This window comes from Falco cherrug, chromosome 8, assembly GCF_023634085.1.
Source record: "Falco cherrug isolate bFalChe1 chromosome 8, bFalChe1.pri, whole genome shotgun sequence".
NCBI classification, from domain to species: domain Eukaryota; kingdom Metazoa; phylum Chordata; class Aves; order Falconiformes; family Falconidae; genus Falco; species Falco cherrug.
In genome coordinates, this window is record NC_073704.1 from 32,420,820 (window position 1) to 32,443,037 (window position 22,218).

The window sequence follows — 22,218 nt, forward strand, 5'->3', positions numbered from 1 at the left end:
CTACCTCAGCGGGCCAGGCTTTGCTGTGGGAACAAGGAATGGCAACACTATGGGGATTGCTTTTGCTGCACATCAGAGATCCTGTAAAGTCAGCTAAAAAAGCAGAGGCCACCTCCCTTTCTAGCATTTCACATGATCCTTTTTTGGTGGGGGAAAAAATCCAGCTACTGTTGACTCTTTCAAACTATTTTTATATGCCTCAGTGCTTGGAGCTCTGGTATGTTTGCAGAGTCACTCTTCTCAAATAAGGCAATCGGGCTGCTAACAAACCCGCACCCGCGTCCTCGCAGACAGCAAAAGCCTGGAGAAGGGGAGGAGGTTCCTGCTGGTCCAAGCCCTCCTACAGCCCAGCAACTCGTTTGTCTGTATCAATATTCAATTTCAACAAGCCAAGCTTAGCCTCTCTGGTTTTTTTTTATAAAAAAGCACAGGATGGATTATGCCATGTATACTGTTAGCATTAAGGGGCAAACTAGTCTGTGCTGCCATCCAGCAACGCTAGGTACTGAACAACCAAGGGCAGGGTTGCTGCCTTTCTGTGCACGCTGTCTTTTTTTGCAACACCTCAGAAAATACCCATGACCTCTTCACTCTGAGAAAGACAGGTTTAGATTAGAATCACAGAATCATTTAGGTTGGAAAAGACCCTTAAGATCAAGTCCAGCTGTAAACCTAACACTATCAAGTCCATCACTAAACCATGTCCCTAAGCACCACATCTACACATCTTTTGAATACCTCAGGGATGATGACTCAATCACATCCCTGGGCAGCCCGTTCCAGTGCTTGAACAACCCTTCAGGGAAGATATTTTTCCTAATCTCCAACCTGAACTTCCCCTGGTGCAACTTGAGGCCACTTCCTCTCATCTTAGCACTTGTTGCTTGGGAAAAAAGACCAGCTGCCACCTCACTACACCCTTCTTTCAGGTAGTTGTAGAGAGCAATAAGGTCCCCCCGAGCCTCCTGTTGTCCAGGCTAAACAACCCGTGTTCCCTCAGCTGCTCCTCACAAGACTTGTGCTCCAGACCCTTCACCACCTTTGTTGCCTTTCTCTGGACACGCGCCAGCACCTCCATGTCCCTCCTGTAGCGAGGGGCCCAAAACTGAACACAGGATTTGAGGGGCAGCCTCACCAGTGCTGAGCACAGGGGGACAGTCACTGCCCTGGTCCTGCTGGCCACAGTTTCTGACACAAGCCAGGGTGCTAATGCTAACCAGGATCCTCAAACAATAACAAGAAAACCTTGAATATTTAGTGGACCAGGAAAAGACCAGCAGGAGCAGCAGTGAAAATTTCACAGGTGAGAGCATCTGGGATTACAGGAGAAAAAAGCCCATTCCTGACTATAGTGTACCACTGCCTGCTCAAGACCTTTTGGCTCGGGGTGCTGTAGGCAAGGTGCCTGTAATTCCCTCTTCCCTTGCAACTGAGTTTGGGCTGATCTATGCCACCCACAGAGTCTCCATGGGTTCCTATATAAACATGGCACAGCATGAGAAAAGCAGAGGAAGATGAGCAAAGCTGTATTTTTTATTGCCCAGGACCACTCATTGAGAGCAGTAAGTGGCTGCATGGAGGGTGAAACAGCCTCTCCAGGGGACAAACCAAAAGACAGACTCACCGTATCTCCTATTTTGAGATCCCCACACTTCCTGAGCCCAGGATAGGACAACCCATCCTGGCATGTGGCAGTGAAGGTCAAGCCGATGTCCTCAGGGCTGTCCCAGACTGTCAGCTCCACCTTGGACCGAATACTCTAGAAATGCAACAGGAAAGCAAACTGTCAGGTTCCCGAAGGCAGGTAGGTTTCTCCTGCTTTAGTCTCTTCTCGTGATGTTTCCAGATGGTGGCTAGGACATCTCTGCACCTATAAGAAAAAAAAATCACCCCTGCACACACATTGACATTTGGGTTTGACTTAACTAGCTCAGGAGACTTCTGATGGGTAAGCTGGAAACACCACCATGAGAAAAAATAAATGAAAAACCTCTTTCTTTGTGAAACCTTTCAAAGTGAAAAACATTTTCCATCAGCGAGGTTTTGGTATGCTCCTACCCCCTTTTCTTCTGCTTTTCATTTCTCCATCCTGCTGCACACAGACTTTTTAAGTCAAAACAAAATGAAGTTTATAAGCATTAATTCAGAATAACATTGTTTTGTTTAATTCTTCCAATGGCTGGAATTGATGTTTTTTGAAAGTGGTGTCCAAAAACAACAAAGATTTTCAAAATGGAGCTTTTTGTACAAATACATTTTTTCCAAAGTCAGCTTGCCAGCTCCATCCCTCTCCCCCTTGTCCCCAGTCTTCACCAATGTTGCCAGATTAAGGAAAAGTGCTAATTCAGACCTCTTGCCAGTCCACGTGATAACAAAAATCAGGGTTCACATGCCAGCAAAGAGCTAACGCTTCTGGAAATGGGCAGGAAATAAATCAGTTTTGGCCCAGTAAATCTAAACAGCCTTTGAGGAAAGTAAGGAATAATTTTCCATGTCTCTTCTGTAAAGGAGAAGCCATTCATGGGGTGGCAATTTGGACCATACAGAGCATCCGTGAGCTGAATGCTGTGTGTGCCGGTAAAGCTGAGCATACTGCTTTGCCCAAAATTACCCCGTAGAAATTAGCTGTCACACTGATACGCCATCCCATCTTCTTGCCCAGAGCATCTCACCTGGGGCATGGCAGAAGACAGGACACAAAGCCAGGTCTTGCGTGGGCTCTCCCTATGCTCTTATACAGATGTCAAGATTTCTTATTAGCCCAATATAGTAATGCTATTAGCCAGCTTGCAATGCTATTATTATTAGCCACTTTGCATCGTTACACAGCAGTACCTTCTCACAGCACCACTAAGGGCAGCTGCAGGATTTTGCTGTTGCATTGTTTGGTGGCCAGGCCCGCTGCACCTTCAGGGACAAACAGAGGATGCTGGAGAGATGCAGAAGAAGGACCTGGCCTTAAAATGGTCTCTGCCTGAAATAAAGCTGTCTGCTATAGCCATGGGGAAATCAAAAGGACGGATCATTTCAGTGTGAAAACAAGGAAATCTTGAACCAGCAGTGGCTCCAGGGATGGCTGATGTGACAGCTACTTGCCATGGGAAACCCATTCGTGGTGTAACAAGAAACACATCTGAGACCTGCCTCATCTGGGTTTAGGAAAGTGCTTTTTAAAGCAGGGTCCCATTTGCGCCCTTCAGGTCCCATTTGCGCCCTTCAGTCCAAACCCAGCCCATGTGCCTGGGCAGAGACCCCTTGGTGTTATGCCAGCCTGGGTACAGCCCTCCAGGAGCCTTTCCATCTCCCAGGCATGTCAAGATTTGGGGGAAGGGTTTTTTTCTTAGTGAGGGCAGAGAAAAAAGCAGTCTCCATTCTTTTTTGCTTCACACCCTGCAGGATGAGGGAGAAGCGATACAATACAAGGCAGAAGAAAAAGGGAGATGGAAGATGAAGAGATGGGGGAAAAGGATTTCAGGGGTAATGTAAGCCCTGCACAAGCCTGATGAATGCATTGGTGGAGGGAAGCAGACAAGAGAGCATCAGAGATGGCCAAAGCACTGAAGGGGAGAGGCTGAGCCCAGGCTCAGAGCACCAGCCACTGCCACCCTGCAGGAAAAGACAACTCCTGTCACAGCTGAAGGGTTTCCCCAGGCTGAGAGTTTCTTTTTTGTGAGGGGAAAAAAAAAAAAAAAAAAAGGTTCACTCCCACTTGGGAAACAGGAATTTTAGGCTTCTCCCTCAGCAAGAATTTCCTCCTTCATTTCAGGAAAAAAACAAAGCGACCAAGAGGAGACGGGCTGGGCGGGCGCCAGGTCTCCTGCAGCCCCAGGCTGCCCGCAGCACAGGCAGGAGCTGCCAGCTCCCAGCAGCACTCCCAGTGCTCCCAGCCTGCACCCACTGCCTAGCCCAACAGGCAAGAAACCATCCCCAGTCTCAGCAGCACGTCATCCCGCATAGCTCCTTCCGTGGGGCACCGTGGTCTCAGCATCCTAGTGGTTTCCAGCTGCACCAGAAAGCTCAAGAGCGAAGAGAAGGAGGGAGCTAGGGTGGGGGCATCAGTTCTCCAATGGTTTTTGTCAGCTTGTATCTACTTGCAAAGGCTTGAGGGGTGGTGAAATGGAGGCATGGAAGCATGTTACATCTGGGAAACTGAGGCAAAGGGAGGTTTTCATGCAGTGGTGCAGAGACCACATGCAAAGTCAACATGGAGTGAAAGTTCATTTCTTTCTCCCTAGCTAAGCATCTTAGCCACAAGACCCTCCTTCCTCAAGGGGACAAACTGGGACAACTGGGCTTTTGTTTTGCAGTATCTCCAGGACCTCATTAGCAGCATTAGCTGCTCATTGCCTTTCCTCAGAGGGTGAAGCTTTGGGAAGCCCTCTTCCCAAGGACATAACCGAACGCTGCTTTAACTGCAGGGAGCTGCGAGGGCAGCAAAGATGAATGTTACAGGTCATGCAAAACACGGCACAATCCTACAAAACCTCTGGATGTGTAAACTCCTTCGAAGAAGTCCCTTCTCACTCGCTTGCACTAATGAACATAGTACCAAGAAGAAGAAGAGCTTGCAGTCCACCAAAAGCTGCGTTCACAGGTCCCATGCGTGAAGAACCCTACCTGAAGGCTGACCCATTATGGGGTCAGATCTCCATGCCCAGCCCCAAAACAGCAATATCTTTCCAGGAGCATGAAGACCTGACCCATAAGAATTCAGAGAGAAATCAACAGAAACACTGACAGCTGACTACCCAACAAACACACAATTTAATCGATCCGCTCCCCTGATCTCCATGGAGATGGACAACATCAGGTCAGCAGTGTAACTGCAGGTCCTTTGCTGGCCTCCATGTGCCCCTTTGCTGGCCTCCATGGGCTCCACTGCAGCAGGGCATCTGCACTGCCAGTGCCCCATAGGTTCCTTTGGGACCAAAGAGACACAGTCATCGATGCTCACAGGGTGCTGAGGACTGACTTGTGCTGCACAGAGACCAGCACAAGGACACGACCTTAGCTGGAGCCTGGTCACATCCTTGGGAGGCTTCTGACCATCAGAGAGCAAAGAAATAACCCGTTTTACACAGTGGCAGGGTGCTCTGGGAGAGAATGGTTTTAGATTGGGGCTGTATTTTGAGGGTAATTCTGCACATGACAGATGTGGGATGAGATCTCTTCTGTGCCACAGGCTCCCTTGGGTATCCCCATGCTCCTTTCTCACCTCACACACCTTGTTCCCCTCCACAGGGTGGATGCCCCGGCGCTGGCAATGTGCAGGGGATCGGGGAGGGAGGCGGCCAGGCTGGGGGGAGTGTGTTGGGGAGGGGCGAGCTGGCTGAGATCCTGGCGCTTCGCAGGGCAGCAGCTGTGGTATTAAACTGCACTTACATTGTACGCCTTGACGATCAGCTCGATGATATTCTTGGAGTCTTTGTGCAATATCTCCACTGTTGTCCCAGGAATCAAGGCGGTAAAGTTCTTAAAAAAATAATAATAATAAAAAAAAAAGAACATGAAAGATAACTCTGAGATGCAGAGAGGAAAAGCAGAGGACGAGGAGGGACGGACCCTGCACCAGGGACACCAGCCACACACCCTGCCCCATCGGCCGGTGGTGTACACAGCGCGGCTTGGCTCCCGTTAGCAGAGCTTTTGAAAGCAAAGCATTGCTAATGGAACACTAAGCAAAGCTTGTGGCCTCGGGACAGGGACTGATGGACCCAGATCTGCTGCCAGAGGGGGCAAGACCCAGCGGCCATGCACTCGGCGAGCCGGCCGGCAGGGAGGGAGGTCCAGCTGCCCTGTCTCACCTCAGCCCCACAAGCATCCCCAGGGGAGGGGGTGGGGAATGAGCTCAGCCCAGCGAGCAGCAGCATCTCAACCGTAGCAACGCGGCTGCTTGTTGTTTTTGCTTGAGCCCTGAGAGCCGGAGCAGAGGTTTCAGAAAGCAACCCTGCCTGAAACACCTCCCCTGCATCTGCAGAGGAGCGAAACCCCGCAGGGCAGCACCAGATGCAGGCGAGCCCCCACGGCTCGGGTCATCTTTTCTTTTTGGAGGGGAGAGCGGGAATGGCGAGGGAGTTCAAATTGTATGTGGCGCGTCAGGGCCCTGGACTCCGTGATGGAAAAACACAGCTGGGCAGAAACACTGCACGCGATTAGGTAATGGGATTAAGTCACTGCAGAATGGGTTGAACAGGTTCCTGCTCCCTCGCACGCTGCACGGCTGGCAGCCGTCCGAACATCAAGATTAAGCTGGAGTCTATTTTAGGTCTTCACATGCTCGCTAACATATATATGTTTGCTCTAAGAAGCTTTAGTGCTTTTTGCTGAAAGGACTAGCGGGGAGGGACGGCAGGCTGAGCCTCGCCTGCCTGCATCTGCCTGCCCCTGCCAGCCCCGCGGGCAGCACGTGGCCATGCATGGGGCTGCCTCCGCCCCACCGCACCGCAGGAAGAGGCTTCCAAGAGACACTTAAATCACCTCCCCCCAGCCCAGGCAGCTTGGCGGCTCTTACCTTGTACAGGACGTAATGACTTTTTGTAACAGCAAAAATCAGGTGGATGTTGTTTTCAGCGAGTTTCTCCCCAAGAAGTGCCAGGGAAGGATAATCCTAGGAGCAAAAAAAAGGTCAGAAAGACCAATGGGCAACAGAGAAACAAGACTAATTTCATTGCTTTTCTCCTCCCAACAGCAAAATTTGTTCCAGACACATGGCATGTTTCACTGCAGGATGAAGTCCCTGATATACCAATACAATCCCAACTGAAATAGTAGAAATTCTGTCATCCCTGAAATATTTCTGCTGCACCCCTCACCAGAATATATGACTAGCAACACCATTAGCTACAGCTACACCTGAAACACTGGATTTCTTTCTTTCTTTCCTCTTTCAGCTTTGCCATCAGCAGATACACACATGTAAAAAAACCTGGCTGTTATCCCCAGGGATGTGAGGCAGGGAGATCTAGAAATGCAGCGACTGGAAATGTATGATTTTTCTCCCAAGACAGAAACATCCATTGCCTGCTCTTTCTGCCTACTGGAACCATAAAGAGATTACAATAAGGTCTTTAATTCTGCAGAGTTCCCAGAGAGGATGGCAGAAAGAGATTGTTCTAGTTACCCACAAGCAACAAAATAATGACCCAGGGCTCTGTTTCAAGAGACCAGCTTGAGTTAAAACTCCTGGCTGCTTCTGAAGTGCTGTCCTTGGAAAAAACCCACCTCCTTTACTTGCAGACTGGGACGCTGATTGAGAATCTCTGAGACTCAAACACAGAAACACCAAAGCAGCATCCCCACGCCAGCTCCTCGGCATTAACTCCATGTCACTATGAGGGCTATGTTCCCTTACATATATGTTTGCTAGGATTACACAGGTGGGTGGAAAGAGGGTTTCTCCATGGAGCCTAGCCTCTGGCCATAATGCAGCCATCCAGAAACAATTCCTTTTACAGGGTGACATCCATCCAGGAACAAAAAAATCATAATTAGTGCTTGTGATCTGCCGAATAAAGCACCATTCTGCAGAACGATGTGATAATGAGGCAGCAGGCAAGCGCTCATTCATCCCAGAACTTTCCTCCACTGGGCTTAAATTGAAAAAAAAGGGCTAGTTTGCCTGTTTATTACTAAGACCTATGTTCATGTTGTGCTCAAAGTCTGTGTATAAGAGGAGCATCCTGTTGTGCTTGCTAGTGCAGCCACATGAAGGTGGATTCAGCCTCCCCAGGGAGAAGCTGACAGTCCACTGGACATTCTAGAAAAGGGATGACGTATTTTATGTTTCCTCTACACTTTGCAGGCAAAATCTGATGCTCTTCAGGACGCTGATTTACTTTTCCCTCCTTTTCAATGAGCCCTGAAGGAACTTGCTAAGTTCCTAACTCATTTTTGAGCATCACAGAAGCATTTACTGTGGGGGGATGCCCAAGGGGAACAGCAAACTTTATTTGCAAATTGCAAGACTGGGTGAAACCATGCTGGTCAGGTGTTGTGTTTGCCAAAAGCTGCTGGAGTTGGGGGTGGCTGATGTCCAGAGAGTTCCACCAACACCTTGAGGTCTCCAAGGGCTGGGCCCCCATGTCCCCCCTCACCAGCTGGCTGGATGCGCTGTACTCGTTGGCTTCATTCAGGTGGCACTGGCCATCATGGGGCTGCACCAGCCCCCCTAGCTTCCCATCCAGGGCTATGTGGGGCACATCATCTGTCGTGAAGACCAGCAGGTGAGATGCCTCCTTACGCCAGCCAATCTTCTCCTGGGGGAAAACAAATGCTGTGAGACAGCCGGTCTGCCCCTGCCAAGCCCACGCTTCACCCCTCGCCCTGTACATGGTCCTAGCCATGCCCCTGGCCAGAAGCAGACCCCTTAGCACTAATTAGAAGAGTACCATGCTCCTGCCCACCCATCCCTGGTAATAAAACAGAATTTCAGGGGCCCGTCCAGCATTTCCCAGCATCTCCTTCCAACACACTTACTTAAAAAGGCATGAGAAGGTATGTGGACTGTCCACCAGACCTTCTATACTCAGATCCAAGAATAATAATTTCAGCTTCTTTTATAACCAAAGGAGACCTGCCAACTTCCTCCACACACATTTAATCTGACCTTGTTTCCTCAGCTCCGTGCAGCGGCCAAGGCAACAGCAAGAGCGGCAATATCCCCACTCAGCATTTCCAGTACCACTCAAAAAGGCTGTTTCTGAGCTGTGATGCACAAAGTGAGGTCCCTGCCCATAGGGCTGGCGTTGGTGCACCCACATGCATGCACATGTATGCACAGGCACTCTGCCCTGGTCCCCTTCTGTGCACATCTTCTGGAAGCCATGGTGCCTCCAAGCCTCCTGCCATTGCCTTGTGCACCACTACGCATGCCCTAAACAGCTCACCTCCCTCTCAACAGCCCAGAAAAGCAGAGTCGCACACAGCTGGAGCAGAGCGCGGCAGGGGGACCTTTGGCAATGGTTGCCTGCACTAATCCGTACATAACTGCCCCACACAGCTCTGCTGTGAGCAACTTCTGTGTTACCTAAAAATATGCTAATTCCAAGCCATGCTCTAGCAATCCCTATGAAAGCACCGAGATGTCAAGCACAGCACAAGTGTCCTCTGAACCCTCTTTGGTCCCTCTGTGCAAGGACAAGACAATATCACTGCCTTTGCATGGAGAGAGATGGAGGGACAGATTTTTTTTTTTTTGTAAGTGAAAGGATAATATGTTTCCCTTCCACAAAGCTTCTCCAGATTCCCAGCTTTGCATCAGCCCAATAGCAGATCTGTGCCTACAACAGTACACTAAAGCACTCTGTCGCAATGGAAGTGAAAGGAACCAGAGAAGCTCAAAGGAAATTTTTGGAAACCCTAGCAGTGCAGCACGCTCCCCTGCGCTCACTGCCTGCTCCCACTACCAGCTCATCGCCAAGCAGATGGGCTGAGGTCCCACCTGCCAACCACAGCACGGGGATCCCACCATGGCAGAGGCAGGAGCCAGAAAGCTCCATCTCCTAGAGCTTCCCCTTGGGCTGGCCACCCTGCCTGTCTGCCCTGGGATGCAGCCCCACACCTTCCCTCCCCACACACATCCAGCATTCCCCTCCCTCCAGCCCCCCACTCAGAGCAACACAGCACTAATCCCTTGGGAAAGGATGAAGGGAAAGCTGGTAAAAGCTTACTGATGGGAGCGCAGTGCAGATAAATATACTCAGATCCTCCAGAGCTTACTGTTCAGCTTATTTACGCAAAATGTGAATTTTGCCTTGATTTACAGTAAGACGGTAGCCTATGCACTGCCACAGCCCAGCTGCAAAGGCACTTCCTATGGAAAGCACTGGTGTGGGCAGGGTGAGAGGGCAGAGCAGGCAGAAGGATGTGGAATCAAGGCTGACAGCGCAATTTTCGACTGTAAATGTGAGTCATAGCCCAAAGACTGCTGATCTTTCTGATAAATATAACTCTTGCTTCAGGGACACTATACCAGAGTAGATCTCTTTCTTCCCTAATGCAGAAGGTATTTTTTCTTTAATGGCATTTCAAAGATGCACACACCGCAAATAAGGCTATAGGAAGAAATCTTTGGCAACACACATGCTTTGCCATATACCAGCATATTACAGCCCAGCTCACTAAGCAATGAAGACATTTTTGCGCTGGGAAAAAGCAGTCATTCCACTGAAATGACCCCACTGGACAAAAGGCAAATTCTTCATGCCAAAATGTAATTTCTGAAAAACTCAACTGAAAAGTGATTACAGCTCTAAAAATGCAAGAGGTAGTTCTTGGTCTACTCAGCCACCAGACAGAAGCCCACCCCATTCAGTTTTGTTTGCATACCCAAAGCCGATTTTTTTTTTTAAATGATTGAGGCCAAAAAACTCCCAAAGAGATTAAAAAGATTAATCTGAGTTTCATTTCCTTAGAAATGTGCTATGCACAAAGAAAACGAGCTGCATTCAAGCGGCAGTTATAAAGCCACTTCAGGGGTGATGCTGCTGTTCACCTGCCTGCTAAGCCCATCTTTAAATCACGGGCTGAGTATCCCTTTGCAGACAAACTCTCTGTGCCTCTTACACACACTTTCCCACATAAAAAACATCAAAACCACTTTGGTTGCTCAGGTTCAGGAACTCACTTCCAAAAAGCAATGAGAACTCAATTTTGGTGCCGATATCCAGGCACCGAGAGCATTTGATGCTGCAAAAGCATCAGATCAGGTTGTCTCAGGTGAGGTGGCCAAGCCAGTGCCAATGCAACATCAAAAGAGTTGGAGACTTATGGAAAAAGCACCCAGAGAGGCCAGCACACCAAGGAGTTGCCGCATCTCACACTGCCTAAGCCAGCAGCTTCCAGACACTGGAAAATACAGCTCTTCAGCGTGCAGTTTCCACCGCGAAACCCAGAGCAGCACTCTGCTCCGCTTAAAACAAATAACCAAAGGGACTTTAATTTATTTTTACTGGACTGGGATCATTGAACAAAAAAACCTGCACTAACGTCTTCCCCCTCATCTGGTTTTTGATGCTCATGGGATATAAAGGTTTTTGAAAGCAGGGGTGGAACCTGACCCAAAGCAGAGTGAAGGGGGAAGACGTGTCTCCACAGGGCTGGGCATGCTACAGATCCTGCCCCTACTCCCACGACCAGCTGCAGTTGCCTCCCATACCCTGACAGCCCAGCTTCTCACGCCTTACGTAGAACAGCAACTGGCAAAGCTGCTATGGCTCTCTCAGTCCAACCCCAGATCCTATTGAAAAGGCTGCAAAACCCTGCATCGGTATTTCCAAGCCTGGTATTTTATGCTTTGGGTGCTGAACTGCCAGGAGAACCCCCTGGATTCAACAATATATCTAAACCCCCGTCAGTTTTGCAGATGCAGACCTTTTTGGAAGAAACAGATACAGGTGCAAGACAAATATGCCTTAGAGATTAAAAGCCAAAACCTCCTTCATTTGGCTTAGCTCAGAAAGGCACCTCAGTGTCTCCCAGATGTCTTGGCCATCTCCATGTACCAGTGTCTAGCAAGCACCAATCAAAACTGTTTTCAAAAGATACTTTATTTTCTAACCCAGCATTATCTCCGTGCTGCCTTTTTGTATATAAGATCTGAAATTTCTACATACCACCAAGCCATATGACGGTTGCACTTAAAGAATGGCAGAAAACCAAAATACTGCAAATGGAAAAATGTAATTACAGAAGGTTGATTAATATTCCTGGCTTACGATTTTAGCATCAGGATAAAGGCTTATTGTCTCTGGCTCTTTCGTTACCTCCAGAATAACATTTACCATATCTTCATCTTTCAGAAAGGAGCCAAACCCTGGGCCTGCTCGTTAGTCTATTAGCTGTACAAACTTTCCCCGCTCCTTGGGCTGAAAACCAGGCCAAAAAAAGACTTGAGCATTACAGAGCTTTTACACAGCTCATGCCGAAGAAATGCTTGATATGAATTACAGTATAAAAATACCTAGTCAACAGAGTAGGCACTGCTTCTGGCACCTCAGTGCTTGAAGGGGATGAGAAGACCACACTCATGCACCATGGCTTGGAAACAGCAGGGCTTTGCCATGCCATGACTGGCTCTCCCTGGGATGTCCCCCTTGGTGCCACAAACGCTGCTGCTGAGCACAAAATACTTAATAGTCAACATGCTGTATTGCCCTGAGGACAGGGGGCTTTCTAAGGTCATAACTGCCCTAAATCTTGGGTTTTAAATATAGTTGAGAGGGTGAAAACTGGAAAAATCTGGAACATGCCAGTAAGATGCAATGGGGTACAACACTAGTGATGGGGAAACCCTGCCCAGAAGTCACCAAGGTATCTGTATGCTGCTCTCCCTGTATGGGGGAAAAATAGTGCCCGAGTTACTGGGAACTACTGTCTGTGCAGGGTTGAGTCCCCACAATACTTCATTAATCACCGCTGGATGCAAAGAACCATTCACTGCAGCAAAGAGTTGTCCTCATTAGGGAGCAGCACTTCACTGTCACCCCAGGTGACTGCCACCTTCACCGGGCCACGCCACAACCCACGGTAGCCAACCAGTCTGGGCTATCACTTGGCCGCCATGAGGGAAATTAATCACTAAGCTCCTGTTTTGGCTACAGGGCTTGGGAGGTCAATCAGCTGGCCCGAAATTTTGGCTATTCTAGCTCTGGATAGACAGAGCCGTCGCTGCTCACGCCTGCTGGCAGCTCCTCCACCCACAGCCAGGCGCCGCCAAGGCAGCACCAGCTACGGTGCAGCCAGTTCTCCTGCCTTGCACACCAGTCCCGTGGGCTTGCTTTCCCACAGTCAAGCTCCAGTAATTAATTAACAGCTGTGGTTGCAGAAATTCCTCTGTCATGACCTCCCACATCATGCCAGGAGCCGTGCAAGTGCACACGCTCACCTCTGCTCACCCTTCCTGGAGGATGATCGGTTCTGAATTTAGATGGTGCCAGCACTTAAATTAATCTTCTGAATTCCAGAGGGACCAGGCTGTGCACTCAAGAATTACGCTTTGGTCCTTATGAACAGTTTCAGACTGGCACAAACGTGCAGAAAATATGCTACTGGTCTCCTGCCTTCCACCAACACTTCCAAAACAAGCCCTTGTGATGCACACCACAGTATTTCTGTACCATAGGGAAAAATTGTCCCATTTTTGCAATAACATGGTAGAAGGGACTGCAAAAAAATCCACATGGTGAATGGCACAACTGAGTTACCATCCTGAGATGTCCCTGCTCTAACCATGAGAGCCACCTCTCCAAAACTGAGAAGCACTTTATGCCCAGACAACTATTGGGAGCCGCACTGTGCTTGTGCCAACAATAATATCTCCGCCAGGCTGGGAGGGGGAAGATGACTATTGGGTGGCATCAGATCCAATGGGGCAGGTTCAGTCCTGCCGAAAGCACGAAGCTTAAATGAAGCCAGCTCAGGCGAGGGATCTGATTTCCCACAAGCCTGCATCCCATCACTCCTGCAGACAATGCCTGTCTCCCAGCTCCCAAAATCCAGACTCAGAAAAAAACACACCCAACCAAAAGGGCTACACAAGACTGGAGCAAACAAAAACCACACTGTATGTCAAGAGGGGAAAAAGCAACAGGAGCCATCCCTAGCAAACAGGGAAGCTCAGCCACATGGCACAGGGGCACGAACACTTCCATCCCTGACACATGAAGGGTTAATGAGCAACCCACCTACTTGTTCCAGAAAAATCTCCAAGCAAATATCTCCAAAACCATTAAGTATGTGGCTAACATGGCACCAAGCTAATGAACTCTGTCTTTAATTACTGCTAACAGCTCCAGTTTTGCTGACAAAGAGGGAGAGCAGGCTATCAGCGCAATGAGGCAGGATCATCCAGCCCCACACACAGAGGGGGCAGGTACAAGTAACAGGAACCAGCTCCAACCCCCAGCATGTGTCAACTGCTGCAAGATGCATTTGACACACACTTAAGAAACACATCAACCTGCTGCACACAGGTGTACATGAACCTTAATGGATTTTGTCCCGAGTGCTCAGGGATCGGCACCTACAAGTCTGCGTGATGAAAGCTCAGCCCTACATTTGCAAAACCTCAGTTTTTACCCCTTTAACCATTTTTTCTTTGCCTGATCATATACAAAAGCACATGAGAACAATAGCCCCTACATTTCAAGGCATTTTTCATGGTTTCTGCAAGAAAAAAAATGAGTAGTTGCTTCCAAGAAATGGCATACTGAAGCTTTATCCTGGTCCAAGAACGGAGCAGAAGAAACCTCCTCCTCTTTTGCTTTGCTTTAAAAGCCCAGAAATCAGAGTGACTCACCTTGCACACAGCAGCCTGCAAAATCGCATCGAAACCACCCTCTGGAGCATCTCGGTTGCGGGAAACCTTCTGTTTCTGAACTTCTTCATTGAAACGGTCGACTTTATCCGTTAGGGACAAGAGGTGGCGGAAGCCAAAGGATGGGACACAGCTGGGGAACAGCTTGTAACTGCAGGAGGAACAGAGGGGTGGGTGGTCAGCTGGGAGGAACCATGCCAGCAGCCAAGAGCTGCAGAAGCTCCTAGCTCTACCAGATTGATCTCCAAACTTCTGTTCAGAGTGATGACATACTTCATAGAATCGCAGAATCATTTAGGTTGGAAAAGACTTTTAAGATCATCAAGTCCAGCTGTTAACCCAGGGCTGCCAAGTCCATCACTAAACCATGTCCCTAAGCACCGCATCTACGTGTTTTTTAAACACCTCTGGGGCCGGTGACTCCACCACCTCCCTGGGCAGCCTGTCCTAGTGCTTAACCACCCTTTCAGTGAAGAAATTTTTCCTAATCTCCAATCTAAACCTCTCCTGGTGCAACTTGAGGCCATTTCCTCTTGTTCTATTGCTTGTTATCTTGGAGAAGAGACCTACCCCCACCTGCCTACAACCCCCTTTCAGGTACTGTAGAGAGCAGTAAGATCCCCCCGGCGTCGCCTCCTCTCCAAGCTAAACAACCCCAGTTCCCTCAGCTGCTCCTCATAAGACTTTTGCTCCAGACCCTTCACCACCTTCATGTTTTGAACACTTCAATTTCTGGCTATTTATCTACAAAACTAAAGTTGAGGCCCCTTTTTTATTTTTTTGCTCTCCACCCGCATGGGTTTTGAGCAGCTGAAGTTTCCAGAGATCTCACCAGGACTGAACATCTCTCCACGTGAAGTTTGAGCAGACACACCAAGCACCAGCCTGCCCTGGGCCATGCAGCTTTGCATTTTCAGCACCTGTAAAGCTGTTTTCACACTGGGAATCCACAGTGCAGGATGCGACCCACCGCGATGCAAAGGGTGCGTTTTGCCAGAGCATCCCTCCCCAGCAGCCCGGGAGGGCGGTGTGAGCCATGTCCCACACCTGCAGACCCAGCAGGCTGGTGTCAACAGGTACCACACAGAAGCATCACTGCCAAGAGCTACTTTTCCCCTATTTTTCAGTACCTATTTTCACTCTGTCATCCAGGTTTCTTGGCAGTATGGGCCACCCTGCACCCACTGCACATGATCAGGCACCTGGCAACTGCCCAACGCGATGCGTTAATAACTAACACCAGCTCATGCATCCTCCCACTCTCCCTGCAAGTGGGTGAGCAAACACCATCTCTGCTTTCCAGAGCATTGCTGGAGCAGAAAGGTAGCAGGGGCACCCTAAGGCAGAGAAATGCCTCGGCAGGCTACTAGGAAAACTTCTTTCTTTGTACCCAGCTATCAGGAGGCAGCTTTGGTGCTCAACACGTGGCCAGGAAAGCTCAGCAGAGCAGCTCCTGTGGTGTGGGAAATCAGCAAGTGTGTGCAGGGGAGAGGGATGAGAAGGGTTAAGAAGAAAATGTGCTTAAAAAGGAGTTGGCCTGGCACTAATTCACTCTTATCTTCAAAGATAAAGCCCGGAGAACAATTAAAGGCCTCTGCTGACACATGACCTACTATGGGTAAGTTATAAGAGGCTTTTTACACAAAGGAGTATTTAAGATTTACCACCGCTGGGAACTCAAATCCCTCACAAGAGACCCCACTGCAGGGATTTCCACCCGCACAGCCAAACACACCCCTAGCCCCGCTGGCAGTTAGAGCCATCCCTTGCCATCAGCCCCACGTTCAGACTTGCATCCCACCCACACCTAGGGCCAAGGCAAGGATTTGTGATGTCTGAAACCTCCGCGCTTAACCCACAGGATACATCTGGGTGCTCGGTTTGCCAGAGCCCCGATGCAGAAAGAAAACACTGACACACTACAGGGTCTCACCTCCCATGCAGATGTATGATTTAACCCTTTTTTGTTTGTTTTACTCTCCAGGTTTGCTGGCAGAATCTGTAGGCAGCAGCAGGGCAGACAGCAGGTACGTGACACAAGGGCACACAGCAGCACAGGTGGGCTATCTCAGGCTGTAACTTCCACAAGTGGTATCACAGATAGATGTTCAGTCAAACCCTCTGCCTTCTTTATCTTTTTAAATTTAGGATTTGTTCCCTTCATATTATCTCTCTTGAATGACACCAAGCCCTGGCTCGCCAGGAAGTCCCAGCCAGGAGCAGGGGCAAGCAGCAAGCTGGAGTGAGATGGAGGAGGCACAAGGGATCCCACCCAGATCCCACATGAAAACAGGGCTGCACCCCACCCAGACCTGCAGAATAGCCATCACTATGAAGAGGAGGAGGAAAGGAAAGAGGGAGCCTGGACTGGGGGCAAAACACACCCACTTGCAGCTCATGTTTACTTGCAGCTTCTCGTAAATGGGAGCAGGCCACTGGACAGAGTCTGCTTTGTCACCAGAAATAGCTGCAAACAAAACCACACCTGACAACCCACCTCACTACCACATCAGCAAGCCACTTGGCAGCAGCGACAGCCCGCTCACAGAGAGGGCAGGGGAAGGCGATGCCACCAGAGAACAACTGGGAGCCAGCACCCCTGGTCTGGATGAGGAGGAGACAGATGGCAACTAGAAAGGAGCACCCGGCAGATGAATTGCCTTGGGCTATCCTTCCTAAATGGTTTCCCCAAGACCAGGCTTACTTAATGCAACCCATAAACAGAAAAGCAATCACCTGAGTAAACCCAAAAGAACATGCAGATAGCCTGATCACAGTGGGAAAAGCTGAGGTGACAGCTCTGGATGCCCTTTAAGAAAGGGCACTGGCAGTTTCAGGCATGCCTTGCTGCAGAGCTGTCCAGCTCCATCCTCTCCTCCTCTTCCACCCCTCCCCTCCTGCATATTTCACTCAGCAAAAGCCCAAAAGCCACATCACTTCAATTAGATCACACACCGGCCAAACAAAGTTTCTGAGACTTCCCCAGCTGGAGCAAAACCCTGTCCCCTGCCCCCAAGAAACATGGTGTTAGTGATGGAGGGCTGAGGGTAACAGACGTCACTGAGAGCATCCATCTGAAGCCATGCCAGATTTCTGGGGAAAAGAGCTATAAAGAGTGTGGTATACGGTGCTATGGTGGCAAAGCCACCTCCCTGGCCCAGTCAGCATAGTCCCTTTTGGCTATGCTTTATGGCCAAAATGTGAGTTTTCAGTGTTAAAAACCATTTGACTTTCCTCTCTGGACAGAACTGGTGAAAGGAGAATACAGATAATTTTGTCTGGTCAATGGGCAATGAGATGCCAAATGCTTGGTCAATGCCAAAAGCTGGCCTACAAACTCAGAGTTGATGTAAGGTCTCTTTATCTGTCCCATATGGAAAAAGCTCACAGAGTTTGGCATCCACTCGTGCAGTGCTCTTACAATGTAAGTATCCACGAACGGCTCAAAAGTGCGAACCTTACTGCCCTTACGTGACTAGAAAGCACCCCAACGATGGATGAGGTGAAGATGGGGACCATCAAGGAAAGTGTCATCAATGACATTCTCCTGTTCTCCCACTGTTGCTGTATCCATCTTTTCATGCCAACATTCAAACCCATCTGAGCCTAGACACCCTCCACTACACCCAGTTTCACTCTGGCATAATCCCTAATTGCATGGAATTGATCCCGGCTCCGGTGGTTAAAAGGCAAACAAAAAGACTCCGATATCAGCACCAAGCAAACCACATCGTCTGTGCATTTTGCAGCTGCCAGTTTGCCACAAATCTCACTTTGCCCAAACACTTCTGTTGGGAAGGACTTACATTGCCTTGGTCACCCCATCTATAACATGGAGACAAAGAGCTTGATTGATTTACTCAAGGACAAACTATGACTCAGAGCTAGGATCAGAAATCAGGAATTTCTGGCTCTGGCTTTTTTTTAAAGCCAGTATAAAAGCCTGCTCTGCCTGCATCCTCTTCAGGTACTTCAAAATAGCTTCAGCCTCCCGATACAACAGTTTCCCATCTCTAGATGCAGAGATCTCCCAATAGACACTGCAAAATTGGAAGTTGTCCTATTTTTAATCACTCTGGAGCATCACAGTGATAGCCACAGCTAATCAGCATTCCCAAAAGCCGAGGCTTACGTGAGGTTCATTAATTAAAGCAAGATTGGGAAGAGAAGACTGCATCCAAAGCTCTGAGCAAACCCAGGGCTTGTCCCTTCAGGGCACACCTACCACTTACCCAATGCAGGGATTGTTTTGGTATCTTGGTGCCGTGTAGGAGAAAGGAGAAATGTTTTTGTCCACGAAAGAGCCAAACCCCAGACGGAAATTGCTAGTGAGCTTTCGCATCTCTTCAGCCAGCTTTGTCCCCAGATTGCGAATATTATCTAGGTCGTCGTTCATGGACAGGGAGAGATCCATCAGGTAGTAGAGGTCCACGGGATAGTCCTCCACTTGCCGAACCTGAACTCGGAAGGAGGTCTGGTCACCTGCACACACACAAGAGTTGACAGCGGTGAAAAGGAAACTCCTAGCACACATAACATCCAGACCACATGCTTTTTTCTTCCTCTTGCAGAGCAGACAGGTCACTTGCAAAAGAAGAGGGTGAAAGGAATAAGCTTAGGAGACTAACAGGAAAGCAGGTAACGACTTTGGGTCCTCTTAAGCTACGTGGTGGACTGGCTGGCAAGAAAAAGACACACCATGGCTCTATTTTACTTTGGAAATATGGGAAAGAGTCTTTCCATCTCAGCTGACAGAACATCTAAAGGGAAACACACAAAAAATGCTGCTGCCCTCGACTGTGTACAGTCCAGGGGTGTTTTCCTAGAAAACTGTAAAGAAAAGCAAGCAGTGAACCTCAAATGGATGTTTCATGGACTACTGAAAGAGGGACCCTGTACATACTTGCTTGGGTATGTCCTCCAAACAATGCAGTCCAAGAAGTCCTGCACAAAAAAGAGAAGGAGGTGGAGTAAGAGAAGGAAGAGTGTCAGGAGAAGACAGTCAGCATGAGATGAATGCAAGATATCCTCGAAGCTGTTCAGGGAAGTCAAGTTCAAGCAGACACAGAAGAAATACATTTGAAAAGGACCTCTCCCCAAAAAAAGAGCTGTGCCACCATGATTCTGAAGAAAGCAGGGCAAAAGGAAGGTGAATTGGAAAAAGAAGGTTGTTAGGGTCACCCGGGGAAGCAGTGAGACAGAGATGAAGCTTCCTGAAGCGATGAACACAAGGGAAGGAGCTGACAGGGCTGAAACACAGGCAGTGCAGACGTGAAGAAGCAGCTTTTCCCCTGACCTTGCCCCTTGCCAAACCGCTTTCACCGAGATGCCCCCCAGCAGGAATGCTGGGAGGAGAGGCCACCACTGGCACTGCCCCCACCTTGAAAAAGGTGAAGCCACTTCAAAGCAAACACAGCTCCATACCAGATGGACCTCAGTGGAGCCAGGGAGGAGGTGGCAAATGTTCATGTTATGCTTTGCTGAGAGAAGGGTTTAAACGGAGACCCAGACTCCAGCACTCTCAGGCCCCAGGCTGGTTTGGAGATCCCATGTCCCCAGCTGCCACTTCAGCCCCTCTTCCAGCTCAGTGGGGTCTCAGACCCAGGGACTTGCCTACTCTCAAGACCAAGCTTCCCCTCCTGCCCACCCCTCCCAGCTCTCCAGGGCCGAGACTGAACTTTGGGCATTGGCAAGTTCTGCAGAACACTGGTGGCTTCCCCTCTTCCTCCCCAGAAATGAAACGCACATTTTTTTAGTATTGTGAAAACATTCCCCTAGCCCTTTTATTGTTCTCCTCATTGTGCGCAGCAGCACAGCTGCTCCCACTTACTTCCAGCTCAACAACACGCAGCAGCATCCCAGAACTGCCGTGCTGGCAAGACACAGCACGGCGGGGCTTTGCCACCGACACCCCCTCCCAGCCCTCTGCAGCAGCTGCTTCAGCCCAGCAGCTCAGTGAAGGAGCTGGGGTCCCAGCACCCAGGGGGATGCACAGAAAAGTCAGAGCCTGCCTCTTTTGCAAACAAAACTGTCAAGGGTTTAGACCTGGGTCTGCCCTTTGCTCCACCAGTTCTCTCTGCACCTCAGCCAGCTCAATGCTGGGGTACCAGAGGAGTCGGCTACAGCTCCTAAACCAAGACCTTCCCTCTTTTTAATGATTTCCCTGCATGAGGGTCGCTTCCAAGCCAGGGCCCCTTTTCTTGCAGGCAATTGTGCCCTGCTGCAGTCTGCTACAACCCCTCCTGGCAAAGGCAGAGCTGCGAGGCACCACGCGCAAGCACGCAGATGTAGGTATTGCCCAGGTATCAGCTGTTGGAAGAGGAAACTTGTCATAAATGTCCCTCCTTATCCTCCCTGGCTTTCTTTCCCAGCAGCAGCAGGGCTTTCCTGGCATGGCGCTGAGACGCGGGGTGCAGCAGGATGGAATGCAGCACTGGCTCTACAGTAAGCAAAGCTACAGAGGCGGCCCAACCAAACCAGGGGCCCTGGCACCGTACCTAGCACACGTTTGGTGGGGGAACATCATTCACACAGTGCGAAACCTGTTAGCGCTGCCTGCAGGGTAACAAACCGTGAGGGCAAGCCTGACTAAGTCAGCGCTGCAAGAATGTGTTTAACTCCTGGAAAATTCATTCCCATGCCTATTCTTTTCATTCCTACATATTTTTCTTACTGGAATGCCGAACCCTTTCAGAAAAAGAGGATGCGTCCTTCTGCATTTCCCAACATTTCCATTCCCAAAACACTGTTCTTCTTGAGCAGGTCTTAAGATGGGAAATCCTATGCCCAGAAGGGTATTTGGGATGCTATGATCAAACCTTCTTTGAATAGCTACAAATTTATTAGTCCCTGGGAAGCACCAAAAATAACAGGATCCTGGGTCTGGTTGTTCTTTCATTCCTAACTGCACAGATCGATTATCTCAGAAAAGAATTTGCTATGTACGTAGATTTAGGTGCAAAAAGGTTCATTATTCTCTGTGCACAGTATTACTGTCACACTTCTAGTGGATAATCCAGCCCACTCCTTCCCAACGTACTGTCACCACCATCCCCTCCTCAGGGCTTTTACTGAAAAGTTTTAAACTCAGAACTGAATTCAGAAATATTTCTTGGATACTGTCACACAGAGGCAGTGCAGAAACTGTAAAAACTTCTTTTGGCCAATTTAAGAACATGAACTCGACAATCACACTTATCCAAGAAAAGCTCTTTTTGCTGCTTGGTGAGGCTTATGGCTTGATGGGCAACACATCTTGCATCTATTCATTTTCTTCATTCCTTTTACACTACTCATATTTTTCATTTAACCAGGACACACTGCTTTATAGCTGGACCCAAGATTAAAAAATAATATTATAAAAACTAAATGCTCAATCTGAAAGCTACCCTGTAAAGACATGAATTTAAGGCCTTTGGAAATTAGCTGTGGGCATAGAGATTTGTGGATGTGACTTCTGCCACAGGACGATTAGATCAAACTGCCTGGGTGGGAACGGCAAACAATTGACAATTCCCTCCCTTCTGCTTCTGCTTAGCGGTCTAAGAATAAAAGAACGCCATTGCCACAGACTGCCGCGTGAATTCATCTTTGAACTTGTACACCCTTCATGCCCAAAATTAAATCAACATTGTCTCCTTTTTGTCTTGGGTTCACAGGGTGAAACCCATTCTCAAACTTAAGGATTAATGGGTAATTTAAACTGGGGATGGTGGTACGAGGGTTTAAGAAGCCATCAGCCCTAAGACAGAGGGCTGCCCGTCACCAAAAAAGAGCAAAAATGGGAGATACTACTACAAACATCTAGGTATGTCCCCCCTCCTGCAATGACTCTGATGCTCTACAAGGGGAGCACAGGGAGGGGACCCCCCACACTCAGTGTGGGAATCACTGCGGGGGGCCTC

General features: G+C 49.0%; 1 protein-coding gene across 1 annotated transcript in view; it reads right to left on the bottom strand.

The window, feature by feature from the left end:
• The window catches only part of ITGB5 (integrin subunit beta 5), a 64,239-nt gene that overhangs the window by 26,937 nt on the left and 15,084 nt on the right, over positions 1-22,218 (bottom strand). The window contains exons 4-9 of the mRNA XM_055718990.1: positions 18,547-18,796; positions 14,297-14,465; positions 8,094-8,255; positions 6,512-6,607; positions 5,383-5,472; positions 1,625-1,759 (exon numbers count right to left, since the gene is read on the bottom strand). Of these exons, the coding sequence (XP_055574965.1) occupies positions 1,625-1,759; positions 5,383-5,472; positions 6,512-6,607; positions 8,094-8,255; positions 14,297-14,465; positions 18,547-18,796 (902 nt within the window). The remainder of the gene's footprint in view (positions 1-1,624; positions 1,760-5,382; positions 5,473-6,511; positions 6,608-8,093; positions 8,256-14,296; positions 14,466-18,546; positions 18,797-22,218) is intronic.